Source organism: Archocentrus centrarchus, chromosome 8 (genome assembly GCF_007364275.1).
Source record: "Archocentrus centrarchus isolate MPI-CPG fArcCen1 chromosome 8, fArcCen1, whole genome shotgun sequence".
Lineage (NCBI taxonomy): Eukaryota > Metazoa > Chordata > Actinopteri > Cichliformes > Cichlidae > Archocentrus > Archocentrus centrarchus.
Window position 1 is genome coordinate 5,677,530 of NC_044353.1, and position 18,133 is coordinate 5,695,662.

The 18,133-nt window shown below is 40.4% G+C and overlaps 1 protein-coding gene across 1 annotated transcript; it reads right to left on the minus strand.

Annotated features, from left to right (window-relative positions):
• Positions 1–1,199: 1,199 nt before the first annotated feature.
• Positions 1,200–14,378, minus strand: LOC115784466 (cytohesin-3-like). Its single transcript, XM_030735690.1, has 13 exons — positions 14,243–14,378; positions 13,635–13,708; positions 13,311–13,375; positions 11,187–11,253; positions 9,311–9,429; positions 6,565–6,645; positions 6,321–6,433; positions 5,858–6,006; positions 5,033–5,144; positions 4,878–4,954; positions 4,716–4,787; positions 4,314–4,462; positions 1,200–2,665 (listed from the first exon to the last, which is right to left on the minus strand). The coding sequence occupies exons 1-13, from the start codon at positions 14,280–14,282 to the stop codon at positions 2,581–2,583; spliced, it is 1,203 nt and encodes a 400-aa protein (XP_030591550.1). The 5' UTR covers positions 14,283–14,378; the 3' UTR covers positions 1,200–2,580.
• Positions 14,379–18,133: the final 3,755 nt, after the last annotated feature.

Sequence of the window (18,133 nt, forward strand, 5' to 3'; positions counted from 1 at the left end):
TTTTCATGCCGTGCTGTTCTGCACTTTGTGCCTGTAAAGCTGCATCCTGAGGAGAGAAATTGAAAGCCACTGTGTGAAGGGTGTGAGTCTACCATCCGTCTGCTGTGCAGGGATGCTGGGTTCAGCTCTGGCTCACCAATCAGCCCGTTATATAATTTGATTGAGTGAGTGTCTGTTTTTTACAGATAAGCATCCAAACCAAGAAACCAAGGAAAAAGGACCAAACTGACCCAAATGAAGCTCGAGGCTTTTTAAAAGTGGAAATAAGGAAGGTTCCTCAAACAGCTTTCAGCTTTGAGCCAATAAATGTTCCAAAAATGCTGCACGCATTTCACCGTCTGACCCTTAGATTTCAGCCGCTGTTTCCTGTAGGACCTGACTGGAATCAGGACACATCAGTCCATCCACTTCAAACAGCAAAGCAATGAATCTGCTTCCTGCAGCAGTGATCGTGTTGCAATAACCATGTGCATGTGACTGCTGCAAGCATTTACTGTGCTGAGTAAGATGGGTTTGATATGTGTCAATTTATGAGAAGTCACAGATAAGATGTCAAATATATCAGGCTACTGTGAGAGAAATATTTATGAAGTTACTTTTTGAGAGTAAATATTAGGTTTTAATAAGATCAAAAGTAAAAATATGTAAAATTTTCAGCTGCTAATTTTATCCAAACTGCAGTGAGGTATGTGGGACACAAATCAAAGAAATAATACCAGTGTCAACTAAACACAAAGGTTAATAAAGAAGCATCCTCTAAAGTTGCACAACAAAACACGTTTTTTTTTTCACAGGTGAATCGATTCACTCTGGGTTTGAATAAAACTGTGAGAAGATGCATATTTTCTTTCTTCTCTTTGTATGTTTGCTCCCAGGAAACCACAACTGTATCACAGCACCAGGCGCGCTGCATCTTCACAGGAAAAGCCTCCACACAACAGATACGTGTTAATCTGATAGCTGGAGCGAAAATAACAAGATAACACACGACGTCTTACCTCATATAATCATCACAGTAAAAATGTAATAAACACATACAGTGAGTCGCAGTAAAGGTTAATAACTCAGCATGTGCTGCCTGATTAAAAGAGAGGATGTGGAGTGGAGATGTAGCGCCATCTGATGGAGAAAGAGCCGCACAAGCTTTCAGCGAAATACAGTTTAATGTACACAAAGTAGTTTGATTATAACACAAGTATAAAGTCATTAAATTATACAAAAAAACAGAGATTGAAAACATACTGTACAAAGAATTATAAGTTAAAATTAATTTGAATTTATAATCAAGAACCAAAATGCATTTTTTCTCTTACAAAACAGCTGGAATGGGTTTTAAAAAGTGCTAAATTAATTTTTACACAAGCTAAAGCGTCAGGACGGCACAGGAGAGCAAAGAAACAGGTAAAAGTGTTGAGAGTTGAAGTTAAAGCCTTTGAATATACATTAATAATAAACTGTACATTTTATCTGCTACATCAGTGAAATCATCTACTTTAAATATTTTAATATAAACAAATAAATATATATGCGTGCATTCAGTCTGAAACATAAAGGAACTGCCATGTTGACTTTTACAGAAAACTGACCACAGTGAGCATTCATACAATAATCTGACAAGTTGAGATACTGTCGGATTAGCAGAAAAGATGGCTGAAATGTCTGAAAAAGGCTTTTGTTTTTTTGACACTTTGTAGCCATTTGTGTCTCTTTGTGGTTGTCTCTCAGTCGACTGTTAGCTCGGCTGTTTTGAAGAAAAGGTCGAGGTATTGTCACAGCCTTGGCATCGTCGGCGTCTGTTTCGATGTGACCTAACTCGAGAATGATGTGACCTAGAATTTTCAAATTCACACCACAGATGCATCTTCAAAAAAAAAAAAAAAAAAATTCAGATGAATTTGAATTTCAGTGACCTTGACCTGAGGGTAAGGGTCAGAGGTCAAGTTCCACAAAAACTTTAACGTTGGGCATAGCTCGAGAATGATGTGAGCTAGGATGTTCAAATTCCCGCCGTAGATGCAGCTACTAAAAATCTTGGATGAGTTTGAATCTTGGGAACCTCGGAGATCAGAGGTCAGAGGTCAAGTTTCCTGAAAATCTTGTGAGCAAAATAACTTCAGAATGATCTCACCTGGGATGTTTTAATTAGATGCATACTATTCAAGCTTGACCCATCAAACCTCACACAATTGTTCACTATACCAGCACTTTGAAGTCGTTTTGTCCCTCTTCACGATTATTTTATATATGTTTTAAGTCGTTTTGTTTTTGGTTGCGGTAATGGTCAGCTCTGGGTCAGACCTTCATAGTATTACTGCTTCACAGTAGATGTTTGTGAGTCAGGCCTCTTGTCCCCTGAAGTTGGAGCAGCAGTGGGTGCATTTTGCTGAAGTAATGTGGAAACTGTAAAGCCACAGTTCGCTTTTCTCCTCTTACACTGTGAGCGTCACTTCCTAATTTGCACAGTTCTTTAAAATGCACCTCGATTAACTTTTGGCTGAGCTGTCATTAAAACTAAACATCATTCATCAGTTAAACACATCGAAGATCCAAATGGAAATGTTTTTCAACTCGTGTGCTTTTTCAGTCCTTTGAGGAAGTGTTGCTGATGACCTTCCTCTTACGTAGTGTCACCAAGTCATAAAAAGGGTCCTTGGTGATGCTCGCCCTGAAAAACAACATTGAAATTCAGTTTGAAAACCAAGACATTCGAGTACTAGCAGGAGTTTTTAGTTCTTCAGTCAGTTCAGCGACTACTTCCATGCACTCTTTACAGGCCTCTTTAAATGCATCATCCAAACAACATTAAGATGGCTATTTTCAGACATTCATGGCCTCCTGAAAATGACTAACTTAGCATTAACCCACAAAGCCTCTGCTGTGCTTCTTTTTTAATGCTCAATAAAAATGTGAGCTTCATAAATTTTGATGGAGCTGTGGGTAACCACATGACAGATCATGTAATGAAAACAGAATAAACTCAGATTTCACTCTTAACTCAGGTGTGCAGTGACAGGTACGCTGTCCCTCACAACTATCCAGCTACAAGCACAGATACTCATGTTTGGTCAAAGCCACCGACTCCTCAGAGATACAAACCAGCTGTTTCGACTATCTGCTTGTTGAGTGATGTCTGAGTCAGAGCATCTCCTGCACTGTAATTAAAAACTCGTGTTTTTATAACGTTCTGCAGTCCCTTGTTTATTTTTAAAATGCGAGCAGTGGTCATACTCAGCCTCTACAGCTTATTATTAGCACTACATATGTGCAGCATGTCACCAAACCACTTTAAAAAATAACCCACACTTGATGCTTCTTAGCAGTTGAAACCTCACGGTGCACACTGCAGCCCGGGGGAAGGGGGGGGGTGGGGGGGTGGGGGGGCTCATGGTGTACCAGACACTTCAGAAAAGAATCGCTCTTTCAGTGTGGACACTAAGCTTAGGATCAGGACTTTTTCCATAGTGAGTAATTCAAACCATGCAGCAGCGGATTAATGAATAACCTCGTGTTGTGGATGAGTTCATGTTAAATGTTCTATTAGCAGCGTCCTCCTGTGATATGATGGCAGGAAGTGCCCACTGGGGACCCTCAACATGAACTTATACTGGGACCATGATGTTAAAACCAGTCTCATTCGTTAGACATGGACATTTATTGGCATCATATTTGAATACAACGAGTGCCCTTCTGCGCCATTTTTTAACTTTGCGACAGGCCATATTTTAACCCAAACCACAATCTTCTCTACCTCTCCGAGTTGTTTTGGTGCCTAAACTTTGCCACACGACAGCAAAAGTAGCGAGCAAGTTAAAGCACTCTTTCCTCCTGATGCAGATCCATTTGCTTTCAGCTTTACTAGATTGATGATGATAATAATAATAATAATAAACTAATACATGTAAAAACTAACTGATCAAACATAAATCCACCTTACAGGGCCTCTGAAATTCACTAATTAACACTAATGCTTTATTGTAGGGTCTTTACCCACAATACAAAGCGCCTTGAGGCGACAGTTTGTTGTGATTTGGCGCTATATAAATAAAATTGAATTGAATTGAATTGAATTATTAATCCAAGCCAATTTATTATCAGCAATAACACAGTTTCTTTGCTCTGTATGGTTACTGGGCAATCAGTGCCATGTAAAAAAGCAGGTTTAGATTTGAGATGGCATGTAGGTCATATGAGTTAGATCACTGTTGCTCGTTTGAACTCTTCCTGATGACGTGCTCCAGGTTAAGCCTCGATAAACATGACTCACCGAGGCACATGGCCTCCCATGTGTCCTCCACAGCATCAGTAGCTCTCACCTGATCGCATCTATCCAGTCGTCCCGCTCCTCTGCGCTGGCTGCACTGAGCTTATAAGACTGGTGTTTACCCTGGACCACTCTGCCTTTGTTCTCTGTCTTGCAGGCCTTGATCTTTTGTCCTTTAGGGTTATATAACTCCAGGCAGAACTGTTTAAACACACATGCAGACCCACATGTACCACTGTTACTGTGTGCATATGCCTTTTGCTTATTTTAATAATCTTCTGATAGCCTTATGATTCACTGTTTTGAGCACTTGTGTTAGAAATTCATTTAGCAGCTGCTGGATGATTCATTGAGGTCTATGGTGGCAGATAATGTGTGTGTGTGTGTGTGTGTGTGTGTGTGTGGAAGCGCGACACTCACACAGTGTGATGCTGAAGATGAATGACACTCTTACCGGTTTGCTTGAGTCCTGTAGCACCCTGACACACAGGTTCTCCAGAGGAATAATCCCGATTGGATCTTTATCCTGCAGAGTGAGAGAGAGAGAGGATGCCTGACACAGCCACTTTACACTGTCATCATGACTTCATGTAGCAGCTCAAAGGACCAAACATACTGTTGTGTATTCAAAGTAGTACAAGCAGCTGTCAGTCAAAATGAACCATCTTCTCTTCCATGTTTTAACCCGACCTCCTGCGATGAAGAAAGGAAAATATCAGAAACACGAGCAAAAATGAGATGCTTTGGAGTCTCGTGATCGAGTCATCTCACCCATTTTAAGGAGCCAGCCCTCACGGTCTGGGTTAAAAAACGTCAGCGTCAGGTCGTTCCCATCATCCTCTGGGATTTTGAAGGGCTCACTGCGGATGCTCGCATACAGTTTCTGGAAATCATTTGAAAATGCACAGAAACATCAGGTTGGTGACTAATTTCATGCAGTAACTTGACAACAGGGATATTCTATATGACAATTTCATGTTGCTAAACGGTTTGATCTGTATGAGTAAAAAGTGGAATATCTTGATTTTAAATAGCATATTAAATGGTATATTATTAATTTTAGCTAGCTATTCCAAGAGTTTCTTTTACCAAACAAGAGTTTATCCACAGAAATTTTAAATTGAACTATTCACTTTTTGGCTATTACTTATCTATTTTAATCATTTGTGCATTACTTTGAACTATCATATTATCTACTGCTTGGACTTTACTTTTAGTTAACTTAAATTTTCTGCACAGACTTTCTCAGATCCACTCGATGCTGAAAATAACATGATTTTTTACTCCCAGGCTACACTGTACATGAAGAGTGATTTAAGGATTTCACAGTGCAAGAATGAAGTACTACTGATGAAACTCAGATTATTGGCAGCAACAGATGAGTTAGGTTAAGCTACACAAGGAGATGAAAGAAATGACCTGCAGTGACTCGACCTTCCTGAACAAGGAGAAGTCAAACTCGAAGTACTCTTGCAAAACATTTTAAGAATATGAGAGTGAACCATAATGCTAACACCAATTTGCTCCTTTGATTTTCTGTCACCTGAAGATGCACACGGGGCCTGACAAAACCATGAAGTAATGAAATCAGCTGACCGTGAGCAGCTCGGTGGGTAGGTCCTCGCCGTTGTTGATGCCTCTGTTCATGGAAACAAATCGCTGCAGGGTGGGCTTGTCTTTCACGTTGGGGTTGTGGAGACTCGTGTTGAGCATGATGATGGCGAAAGACAGGATGTAGCAGGTGTCTGTGAGAGAAAACCGCAGTTTAGCTTTTTTTTTTTTTTTTTTTTTTTTATTGCCTCCTCAAGTGCACACATTAAAAATATTAGTTGACAGCTGCTTGGGCCAAAAAACTTTTATTGAACAATCTGTTTGCTGTAATCAGGGAAGAAGGACGGGCTGAGATATTTCTCTGGCTTTGGGCATATTTTTCAGAAAGAAAAACAGACCTTTCTTAGCAGGTGATGTATCTTGTATGGAATTTTGTAATTACAGAAGCAGAAATGTGTGTTTTAATTGGAGCGTGTGGGAAAATGAATCAGCCTCTTTGTGCTTGTACCTGTGGATTGGAAGACCCCGGGGTTACAGTCACAGTAGCGAGCTGCAAACGCCTCCATCATCCTGTCAATCTTTTGAGCTTCTCCGGGGAGACGAAAACTCCACAGAAACTGCCTGCGAAGTGGCAAAGGTGGAAAGAAAAACAGCACACACAGGCTGGTGAGAAGGAGGAGGATTTCATCATAAGGGGGAAAACAAGACTAAAGTTAAAACAGATGCAACACTTCAAGCTTCCTTTCACAAACCTCAGTGCCTGCACCAGATTCAGGTCTGAGAACTCGTGCAGACCCACAAATGCTTTCAGTATCTCCAGGTGCATTTTCTCCCTGTGTGACAACCAAAACAATAAGAGATAACTGAATAATGAAAATTACAACACACAAATATGTAATGCACAGCGCAGAAACCCTGCAACCAAGATGATTAGCTTTTAGAGTTCCCGTCCAAAAAGAACTGCCTTCATAGCATACAGTCATGTGAAAATGAAGTGCATAGGAATTAAGGGGGTAAGTAGGATCCAGGTGCTGCTAATCAAATGCACTTGATTAACTGATCATCATCAAGTGTGAGCACCTCTATAAAAGCAGAGGTTTTGTCAGTTTGCTGGGTTGAAGTGTTCAGGTGTGTGTTAACACAATGCTACTATCTTCCCAGCAGTGGATGGCCCCCTGAGGTCAGACTGAAAAACCACAAAAACCCAAGAGCTAAACGGTGCCAAAAATATTCACTCGCCATCCAAATCACTGAATTCAGGTGTTCCAATCACTTTCATGGCCACAGGTGTATAAATCAAGCACCTAAGCATGCAGACTGCTTCTACAGACATTAGTGAAAGAATGGGTCGCTCTCAGGTGCTCAGTGAATTCCAGTGTGGTACTGTGATAGGATGATACCTGTGCAACAAGTCCAGTCGTGAAATTTCCTCATTACTGAATATTCCACAGTCAACTGTTAGTGGGATTATAACAAAGCAGAAGCGATTGGGAATGACAGTAAAAGTAAGTGGTAGGCCATGTAAAATCACAGAGCAGGGTCAGCAGATGCTCAGGTGCACAGTGCACAGAGGTCACCAACTTTCTGCAGAGTCCATCGCTACAGACCTCCAAACTTCAGATTAGCTCAAGAACAGTGCATAAAGAGCTTCATGGAATGAGTTTCCATGGCTGAGCAGCTGCATCCAAGCCTTACATCACCAAGCACAATGGAAAGAGCTGGATTATGGTGTGGGGGTGCTTTTCAGGAGTTGGGCTCTGCCCCTTCGTTCCAGTGAAAGGAACTCTTAATGCTTCAGCTTACCAAAACATTTTATACAATTTCATGCTCCCGACTTTGTGGGGACAGTTTGGGGATGACCTCTTCCTGTTCTAATATGACTGCACACCAGTGCAGAAAGCAGGTCCATAAAGACATGGATGAGCCAGTTTGGTGTAGAAGAACTTGACTGGCCTGCACAGAGTCCTGACCTCAACCTGATGGAACACCTTTGGGATGAATTAGAGCAGAGACTGTGAGCCAGACCTTCTCATCCGACATCAGTGTCTGACCTCACAAATGTGCTTCTGGAAGAATGGTCAAAAATTCCCACAAACACTCCTAAACCTTGTAGCTTGAAACTGTTATAACTGCAAAGGGTGGGCTGACATCATAATCCCTATGGATTAAGAATGGGATGCTGTCAGGTACAATATAGTGTACATGTCAGACTCGACAGACATCAGTTACTGTGTTAAATGTTAAAGTTCAGAACAAGTATGGCTGGTTTGAAAGGGTTTCCAGAAGAAAGCCTCTTCTTTCTAACAGAACATCAGCTTACATCTGAGCTAACCACAAGACATCTGGAACAATGACTTTTGGACAGATGAGACCAAAGTGGCCTTAATGCACAGCGACGCCAGCATAACACCTCGTACCATCTGTGATGGTGATGATTTGGGCTTGTTTTGCAGCTACAGGGCCTGGGTGGACCCAAATTATTCTAGAGTCAAATGTGAGGTCATCTGTCTGACAACTAAAGCTTTCAACAGGACAATAATCCCAAGCACAGCAAACAATCTGCAACAGAGCGGCTGAAAAAGCAAAGAATCAAAGTGTTGCAATGCTCCAAAGTCCAGACCTCAACCTGACTGAAATGTTGTGGTGGGACCTTCAGAGAGCTGTGCATTAACAAATACCCACAAACCTCAATGAACCGAAGCAACTTTGTAAAGAAGAGTGAACCAAAATTCCTCCGCAACGATGTGAGAGGATGATAAAGTTACACAGAAAATGATAACTTCAGCTTATTGCAGCTACAAACTACTGAATCATAGACTAGAAGTTTTTCACACTGCTTCTGCATTTTGAGTCAGTTTTTGTTAAATAAACAATGACTCTCTGTAATGTGTGCAATATGTCATGAAACTGAACTAATTCTAAGGCCTGAAAACCTTTAAAGTGGAGTTTTTGACTTGGTATAGTTGTAAAGTCAGTAAGTAATGACTGAAAAGTTGTAAAAACACAAATAGTGCATCTTTCTAGCTGTAGCTGGGTCACACAGATCCAGTGCACCCCCCTCCCCTAACTCTACACTTCTACACTCCCACAACCCAACAAAACAATGAAACAAACAAAAAAAAACTTTATGTATATTGAAACCTTGCATGTATGGTTTTGTGATGAATGTGAAAGGTGATATCAATCGTGTGTGTGTGTGGGTGGAAAACTGGTGAAAAGTGAATCTCAGTGGCTTTTTAAACATAACCAAATAAACAAGTGTTGAAGTACTTTACAGGAAATGATATGAATCAACTAATCTTTTCTTGTTAACTGTTCATTTTAAAATGCACAGACTTTTATTCCCACACTGCTTCTGAAATTACAAACGGGTTTTCAGGCTGAAATTAGTTAATTCACATCTTTAAAGGAGCACAAGGGAAACTTACTCAGTCTTGAAATTGTTTTTATAAATGTAGCTGCTCTGTTAGTCCCACATCAGCTGTATGAATACTCTACCTTTCTCCCAAGAAGTTTCCAATGGCGGTCTTATTGAGGCCCTCCTCTTTGTAAAGAAACTCTGCCACTGACTCCGCTCGCCACTCAAGAAGGCCATTTTCAACCAGGTAGTGGACACCCTACAGCAAAGTGGGGGTGGAAAGTCAGACCTGTTTGAACAGTGTTTGAAAATTGGGAGGATTTGTGAAAGACTGCAAAATATTGACAAGTTTGTAGTCACTGAATTCGATGTTTGACGTGAGTTTTGATTGAGAAGACAACTTAAAGCCACAGCGAGCTTAAAGTTCTTGTCAGGGCTGCTAATTCTAAACCAGTCATATCACACATATAGAAAGTTTTCTTCTTCTCTTTTTAAGTCACTGTTGCCACTAAGCACCAGCCCACAAGATGAAGTCTGAATGAATATTGCATGCTATTATCACTTCATCTCAAAAGGTGCTTAGACACAGATCTTCAAAATATGACCCTTAAATTTGAGTGCATACTCCTACTGAGCAAATCAATTCCACTTAACACCCTTAACCCCCCCGAGAAGTCTTCAAATGTGCTATCCGCCCACTCATTGGCAGGCCTGAATGCAAGAGCGGTCACAGGCGGTGAAACTCAGTTTTGAGCTGAAGACCCAGAGAGAAAGGAGCGAAAAAAGAAGATGGAGGTCGCTGTGGTAAAGTGGCGTCTGCCTCACTTCAGGGAACAGGATGCGGTTTTTCTCGCTGTTGCTCATGTTGTGCGTCTGTGCCTGTGCAATGTTTGCACTTCACAAACTCTCAAAATGACATCTGCTGTGTGTGGAGATATCTCTGATGCTTTCTTGCAGTTGACCTTCTCATCCAGAGAAGGTAAATCTTCTGTACTTTTACTGCGACTTCAGACTAACAGTTCAAATAAACACTACACATGTCAGAGAACTAAATATAACATACGCTAAGAAATAGCACCATTTATGCATCATCTACAGGTACATAACCTCCAACATAAATGACCCTACAGGTGTCAGCTCCTCCCCAGTGTACAGACACTGGCTTGTGGCCCCCACGTGGCTGGGTTACTGGATAAGACACCCATACACTGTTAAAAATAAAGTTGAAGAGCTGAAAAATAAAAACTCACCCCCCTTCTGATTGCAGTGCTTTGGTTTGGTTAGGTTTAGGCACCTAAAACTAAACTGGAACTAAAGACCAAGAAGTGCCTGCAGTTCCTCTAATATCTACTTCAGGATGGCTTCAAAAAGTGACTCAATCCCCATAGACTCCCATGTTAAAATACTGTACTGACATGAGGCTACAAAAACAGTTTTTATCTCTATGGATAGAGATAAAAACCCTGGGTACTCATCTATGTTTTGGGACCCAAAGTTGGGGGTCGAACAGCATGCAGACTGGGATCAAACCACCAACCTTCCGATTAGTGGGTGACCTACTCTACCTCCTTAGCTGCAGCTACCCACCCATGTTGGCTGCAACACTGAGGCACAACTTTTCAACATTTCCAGTTTGTTTCGCACTTTTTCAAGTTTTACTTTCACTCAGCGGGTAGTTAGTGAATGTTTGCAGACAAATTGGTGTCTTCCATACTGTACAAACTACACGTGACTGCAGCAATCATTGACCAAAGCAATCACAAGGTGGTCTTTGGTGCAACCCTTGAGAAACCTCTATAACAATGCTACCTCGTTGTTTGCTGCTGTAATAATGACCATAGGCAACAGGGGGTGCTGTCACTGGAAGTATGGACTGTTTTAAAACATTTTCTGAGGTCAGTGAGTAATAAGCTGCTGATAAACAAAGTAAAGGGTTGTCTTATATTGTTCACCAAATTAAAGTGCTTTTCTTGTTGTATGAAAATGTATATACACAAAAATATGATATAAACTCACTTTTTTGGGGTCCATGTTGAATTTCTTTTTCCCACGTAGGAATCTCCTGTTCCTCACAACATTTTTACTGCAACAATGACAAGAAAATACTGAGATGTTGTAAATCATGAATATTTGTGTCTCATTCTGTTTTATGTTTTGAATTGACTGCTGTGTGTTGAATATGAGAAGCAGATTGTTGAGTTGATGTTTGGTTTCTTTTGGTTTCAGCTGTTTTCTTCTTGTTTGTTTTGTCAGTTGGTTTAAAGTTAAAATAAAGAATTTGTTTCCTGTGAATTCGTTTGTCACACTCAAGCTTCTTTCTGATGATGAGTGCATTGTGATAAGTGATGAGTTTTGTGGTGTTCAGGCAGCAGTACTGAGGAACTGAGTTTATGATGCCAGTAATGCCGCTATGGCTAAATGCAGTGTCACACCATGTGCTTATTATCACCTCATAAATGCAGCAGCAAAAAGTATAAAGTCCAAATATGGACCTTCCAGAATGTCAAAAGACTATTTTCTCTCCACATTTCTCTGACTCTAAGTGTGCTCATTAGCTCTGTTTTGTTACAGCTGGGGCTGGGGTGCATGCCGGCTCACACTGTCCCTTCAAAAACACATTGTCTCTAATTGCCAGCCTCCATAGAGGACTAACATGTAATGGATAAAGTTTTGAAACATTTAGTAAAATAATATGTAACAGGTTAAAATAAAGGGCAGCATGCATATGAAGTACCTGAATTAAATTGTGTGGGTTCATTTGAAAAGAAAAGCAGTTAAAAATTGCTATTTGTGAAACAATTTATGCAGAAAAGGTTTGGAAACATTAGATGAAAAGGCTTGGAAAGCAGATTAAACTGCAGAGGCAGTAGATGGCATCTGCCCCCCCCCCCCGAAATATGATTGCCCCAGTCTGCCACCAGCCTATCCCAGCTGTCATAGGGCGAGAAGTAGCGTACACCCCATACAGGTCGCCAGCCTGTCGCAGGGCCAACACAGAGAGATAGACAACCATTCTCACTCACATTCTCACCTATAGGCAATTTAGAATCACCAATTAACCTAACCCCACTAACTGCATGTCTTTGGACTGTGGGAGGAAACTGGAGAACCTGGAGAAAACCCAAGATGACCTGCAGTTATCAATTAAGTCCATAAACTCATCAGGAAAGTATTTTCTGAGAGAAAGGAAGCTGAGGCCCAAAGAAAACCTTTGTGTGAACAGGAAAACTTGATGGTTGTCTTTTGATAGCATTCAATTTTTTCTCATTCTACAACTGATTGGAAGTAGTTATGATGACCAAGTGAGCATGCAACACCCTCAACCTCTGGGCAACCACTTTGGATTGCAAGGAAATTTGCACAGGTCTCCTGGTGGGAGGCAACTTGTCTCCAAGCAATTGGGGTGCAAGTCAACTGACTCCAGTCACTCTGAGTGAGTCTGAGTCAGTCTGCACTGATGAGTGCATCTTGCTGAAATAGGGACTCGGCTCAGCTGGTTTCCAAACAGTTGTATTTTGGTTATATTCTTATATAAAAGCATCGTTTTCCCATGAAACAAAAGGTTTGGGCCACAGAAGATTTACAGATTCCAAAGTGGGACTGTGCGTTCTTAAATATGGGAATGGCTGGTCCGTGTTAACCCAACACTAACCGTATCCAGTCCTGTGTTTTTGAATGTGAACAGTTTTTATGTGCGTCAATTAGAGCGACTGTTATTTATTTTTTTCATTTAAAAAACAGACATATTCTGAGTGCCCAGGGTTGGAGCGAGGGTTAGGGTTGGGATTGTCACCGGTGACGACCTCAGCGAGCTTAGTAAACTCTGATGCTAAAATTCTTGTACTATTAGGTTGCTTAAGTAGGATTTTGACTTTTATTGAAGCAAATATTTGTTTAGCTACTTGGCAAAACAGTTATTCAGTGCAAAACAATTTTCAGACTTGTGCAGTGCATCATCACATTGAAGATCCCCTCCTTCTGACTTGGTCAAATGCAAATTTGAAAAACGGTGGCTGCATGACTGAGCATTGCGTGTGGAGTAGGTAGGAGACTAAACTGAATCAAAGTGTCACTTAAACAAGAGGAAGAAGCCATGCTGACTCACAGAAAAGCTACTGTAAAAACTGTGCTCATACTCACTTCTGCTCCTTCAGTTCAGGGCTGTGGATTTTAGGCATGACGTGATTGATCTCCAACCTCAGCTTCTGTGAGAAAGACAGCAGTGATGCTAGAGAAAGCCCAAGGTTTGCTGTTATATCACAGACACTTTCAGACTCAGTGACTCAGTGTGTGCGCTGCTACAAAATAACCTTCAAATCCTTCAAATTGCAATTAAAAGTTATGTATGAACAGCCTTTTGTGTGCTGTGAAAAACTCTGCTGAGGCTGCCAGGAGTGGTTGCATGTAGGAGAAAAGCGAGGCATTTTAATGAAAGACCTCAGAGGAAGATATTCACCACAGTACCTGAATGTCATCCAGCACCTCGAACTTATGTGTTTCACTCTGTCTCCTCACGTCTGGTGGGAGTTTGAGTGGAGCTGTGGGGTGACAGAAAGCATCAGTTACACTTCAGCATAGAGGCACATACGCTTGATAATGCATTCATTAGACATGAAGCACTGTGGACCGTCTTGACAACTTCTCTCACACACACACACCCGTTTTCACACACATTCATTTATCACTCCTTCATTCTTCACAGGTTAAAAAAGTGGTCAGTGAATAAGGCTGAAAATAGCCGCTTGTCTTCCTCTTTTTAAAAAAAAGGCAGTTTTTGACTGCACTGAAGTAGAATTCAGTTTATGGAAGGATTTTTGGAAGAAGATGATTGTCATTGTAAAAAAGTACATTTTCCTTCCTGGGTAAAGACATAATTGTGCATTAAAAGTCTCAAGCAAAAGAAAAGTTCAATAACACACAAAGCAGTAGTTAGAAGCAATTTGAGTCCCAGACTGAACCACACAAAAAAAATCAACACAAAAATTCTCTAAATTACTTAAAAAAAACAACTTTTGTGTTATAGAAGCAGCTGTCTATAACAACGATTAACAGTAAAGGATCAATAGGCATACCTTTCCCCCAGAGGAAGCTGTCTTTTCTGCATATGGCCATGTTGTTGATGGTGCAGAGCGACTGACGGCTGCACAGGAAACAAACTCAGAGTCAGAGCTTGAAGAGGGTCGGCGCTGCCATTCTGAGATACAGCCGCGGCACTGGAAACACTCCGAGTTCAGCCGACAGCTCTGCTTACGACATGCCTGATGACGTGAAACATGGCGACATGCTCCTTGAGCAATAGACAGCTCATTCATGACCTTACCACTACTACACATTATTGCACAAATACTACTGCTGCAACTACTAAAAATAATGTCATAAAGTCAACATGACAAAATAAGACATTAGAGGAGTGTTTAATGTAAAGCTGTAGGGATTTTTCTCAGGTGGTGAAGGAGGCATTCAAATTCACTGCTTTCATAAAAGTACTTCACTTTTATATAATGTAAGAAGATCAGCAGCAAATATATCAAAAGATGTTTATTTAATCAAAAATAATGGAAAAAAAGGTCTGAATCAAATCTGAAGAACTTGAGCTGCTGACAGGAAAAGTGTAGGCTGAAGCTTTCACTTCATACACCTACACTTCTGACAGAGCACAGTGCTAAAATGTACTCTAAATGGCAACAATTTTACAATTCAATCTGGATCTGGAGTAGATTCTGTCCAGGAGTCCTGTTAAAAATCATCTCTAAGCACCACTTTTACCACTTATATTGTGACCTCAGTGTGATACAGATACAACCTGTTGAGCTGTTTTTAGTAATACCACCGAAGGAAGCCCTGCAGTAAAGTTACAGTCTGTTCACACCGTGTCAACTGAAATTAACTAGACCCCACATTTATGTGAGTGTGCACAGAGCCTGGAACAGAAAGCGTCATCAGTGTTCATTATGGTTTTAAGATTTGTCAGCCCAGCCTGGCTACACTGACTGTGCTTTTTGTAGGACAACCACAAACAAAACAGATTAAAAACAAAAAGAAAGAAGGAACTTGGAGGACGCAACGCGGTCGTTCTACAATTGGAACACCAGCGAACTCGATAACATCGCAGCTCAGCTCCAGCGTGTTTTTACTGCCTTCCCCCAAAACAGATTATTTAAAAAAGTATTTTTAAGCCTTTTGCAAACTGTTTGGTTATAAAAGGAGCATCAATGTGAATAACTAGGAAAAACTGCAGTACACACTGGATTAATTTATTCATTAATTTACACTGGAATGATCTAAGAACGAGGTAAAGGACTGTACACCACTGTACTGACATAAATATCTAATAATCCATTTTTATTTTTATTGTAGCAGAACTCCCAAAACTTAAAATAGACTAATGTTAAGAATACACTTGAATAAGTATTAAAAATATAATTTCTGGAGATGGCTTCACATCTGTCTACAGGATATCCAGGATCAACATGCTGGCCCTGATGTTTCTGCTGAAAAGGCTCTCATGTTCCTCCCTGGATTAAACTATTTTTAATGCCAGTTTTAATTCAAAATAAGTTGTTTAAAAGAGATGTAACAGATTTCTACATCAAACAATAAAGATGAGCAAAAGATTCAGATCAAAATATGCTGATGCTGCACCAGTAAGCCACTTAAAGTTAAATAAAATGATCCAGTTATGAAGCTCAAATTTAATGTCAGCCAAACTGATTTGCTTTGGAGAAGAAAAACAACACTGAAATAAACCACACATCAAAAGTTAGAGATCATCTACGTGAATTATATCTTGTATTTAACTTCCACTGACAAAGCGAGGGCCAGCAGAGGTTTTGAAAATAGTTTGCAGGGAGCTGAGTGTTCTCGGCGGGTATCGTGAACTCTGACCGCCTGGTCAGCTGGCAGCTGGAGAGGCGAGCTGGCTGTTGCACATCTCCAACAAAAGCATCTGAGCGTGTTTAAAAATAGGCAATATCTTGGTAAATGAACCCGATATTTGAAGATTACACAGATGCATTCTCACCTAAAACCATCTTAAAGGTTTATTTTGTGTCACAGAAACAGTAATATTTCAAAGCTTTACTTGATGCCCCAAATCCACACAAATCACCCTCCAACGCATCCTCGATGGAATGAGGAGCAAGGGCACATCTGGGCATTTTGAACATACTTTACTCGATGTGTACTTTGACTTGAAACTGAACTTTGGCTGCGACTGACAGTATTTCACAAGACGCAAGTGCACAAAACTGAAGTCATGTACTCATATTGAGAAATGACCAAGATGCAGCTTCTAGGTCTGAAAAGTCACTGCAGAAGTGCTTTAAACTTGCCCTTTCTCTCAGTTTCAAGTCTTATTTCATACAGGATCGTTTTCATTTTATAAATGATATTCACATTTAGAGTCCAAAGGAGGATAAAGCAGTGCATGATTTAGTGAGTGGGAGTGGGAGCTTCTAACATCCCCTCAGGATCAGGTGCTGCTGAGGCCTGGATGTCTGGCTCTGATTGTTGCATGATTTTTGTTTGACCTCTTTTTGTTTCAGTCCATCCAGTACACTACCATGTATGACACTGTCAGTATAATGTGACCCAGTGCACCATAATCACCACCTCAGTCATAAACCTTTCTCATAATGTCAAAAACAAAAAAAAACTTTGTAAAAGTCAAATTCACAGCAGAGCTGTCTTAATGGATTACACAAGATTGCAGAGGTGTTCTTACTAAAGGGCTATGTATGCAAAATATGTTCCCCACAAGTGTCTAAAAATAAAAGTTTACTTTAAGAAGAGGGTCAAGAAAATGAACTTTCCACTGCTGCGTGTAGCCACATTATTAAGTCAAAGTGTCAGCTGTGTCTTCATCTGCAGGAAGGAAACACTCAAAAAGAGCAGACGTCTTTCATTTTTAAATATGAGGCCCCACCTAGTGGGACATCACGTGTCTGAACAGCAGAGGCTGTTATTACATTTCACTGCGTCAGTACTTTCTGACTCCTTCAAACACGACAGTTTTAAACAGACCGCCATAAGTCTTTAAAGACAAGTCACGAACGTTCAGTTCTTAATAAAACAAATGCCGACTCAGCAGAAAGAACAGACCCAGACAGTCGATTTAAGAAGTGGATACAGTGTCTCTGATTTCCTGGTGTATGGAGTGTACTGGGCCACGGTAATAAAGGAGAATTTCCCCAAGTTTTCAACAGATGTGGAGCTCTGTGCGCAGTTCTGATAAAGATATTTTGAAGTAGAAGATTTGCTATAACTCTATGGAAATGTACACTTTAGGATTTACATAAGTGCTAGTAAACTGTATCGAGGATATCCAGTAAATTTAAATAATTATCCATTTTACAGTGAAAAAAGTGGTATCAGAGGAGCCCGTAAAGTTAATGGAAAATGTCCCAGTAATTTTTTGTCAGGATGTTACCTGTTTTTCTAAGGATTTATTTTTTTTAGTGAAGTAAGACCAAGAGACGAAAAGAGGAAGGATGGATCTATAGGTATGTGCAAACCGAAAAAACTGTGAAAGGAGGAAGTTACCAAAATAAATCATTAAGTGCAAATAAGGGAACAAAAACAAAGACAAAGAGGAAACAAAGACAGTCAAAGAGACCCTGGGGACCCTTAAAAAATAATGAGAAACACAGAGAGGGTGTCAATAAAACTCAACACTAACATGAAAAAAGAACCTGAACCTTACTTACTGTAAAACATACAGTGAAAAGGCTGCAAAACTCTGCCCTCCTTCTCTGCTACTTTACAAAGCCATCCACATCCACAATGACAGATGTGCCTTCAACTGTGCTTTTCCCCTTAATATTCATCAGTCCTGGATGCAAAAGAAAAAAAGGTTGATCATAAAATATAGAAGTACAATTAGACTGGTTTGCTCCGTGACCTCAAGAAATACTTTCCTGATAAATTTATGGTCTCAGTTGCTAGTTTTATGTCTCATTTAAGAC

Excerpts from the sequence above, each read along its gene's own strand:
- LOC115784466 (XM_030735690.1), bottom strand. The coding sequence starts at position 14,282 with ATGGCCATATGCAGAAAAGACAGCTTCCTCTGGGGGAAAG. Across the intron at positions 6,646-9,310 it reads GGAAACTTCTTGGGAGAAAG|GGAGAAAATGCACCTGGAGA; the intron begins GTAGAGTATTCA and ends GTTGTCACACAG. Across the intron at positions 6,007-6,320 it reads CGGGGTCTTCCAATCCACAG|ACACCTGCTACATCCTGTCT; the intron begins GTACAAGCACAA and ends TTTCTCTCACAG.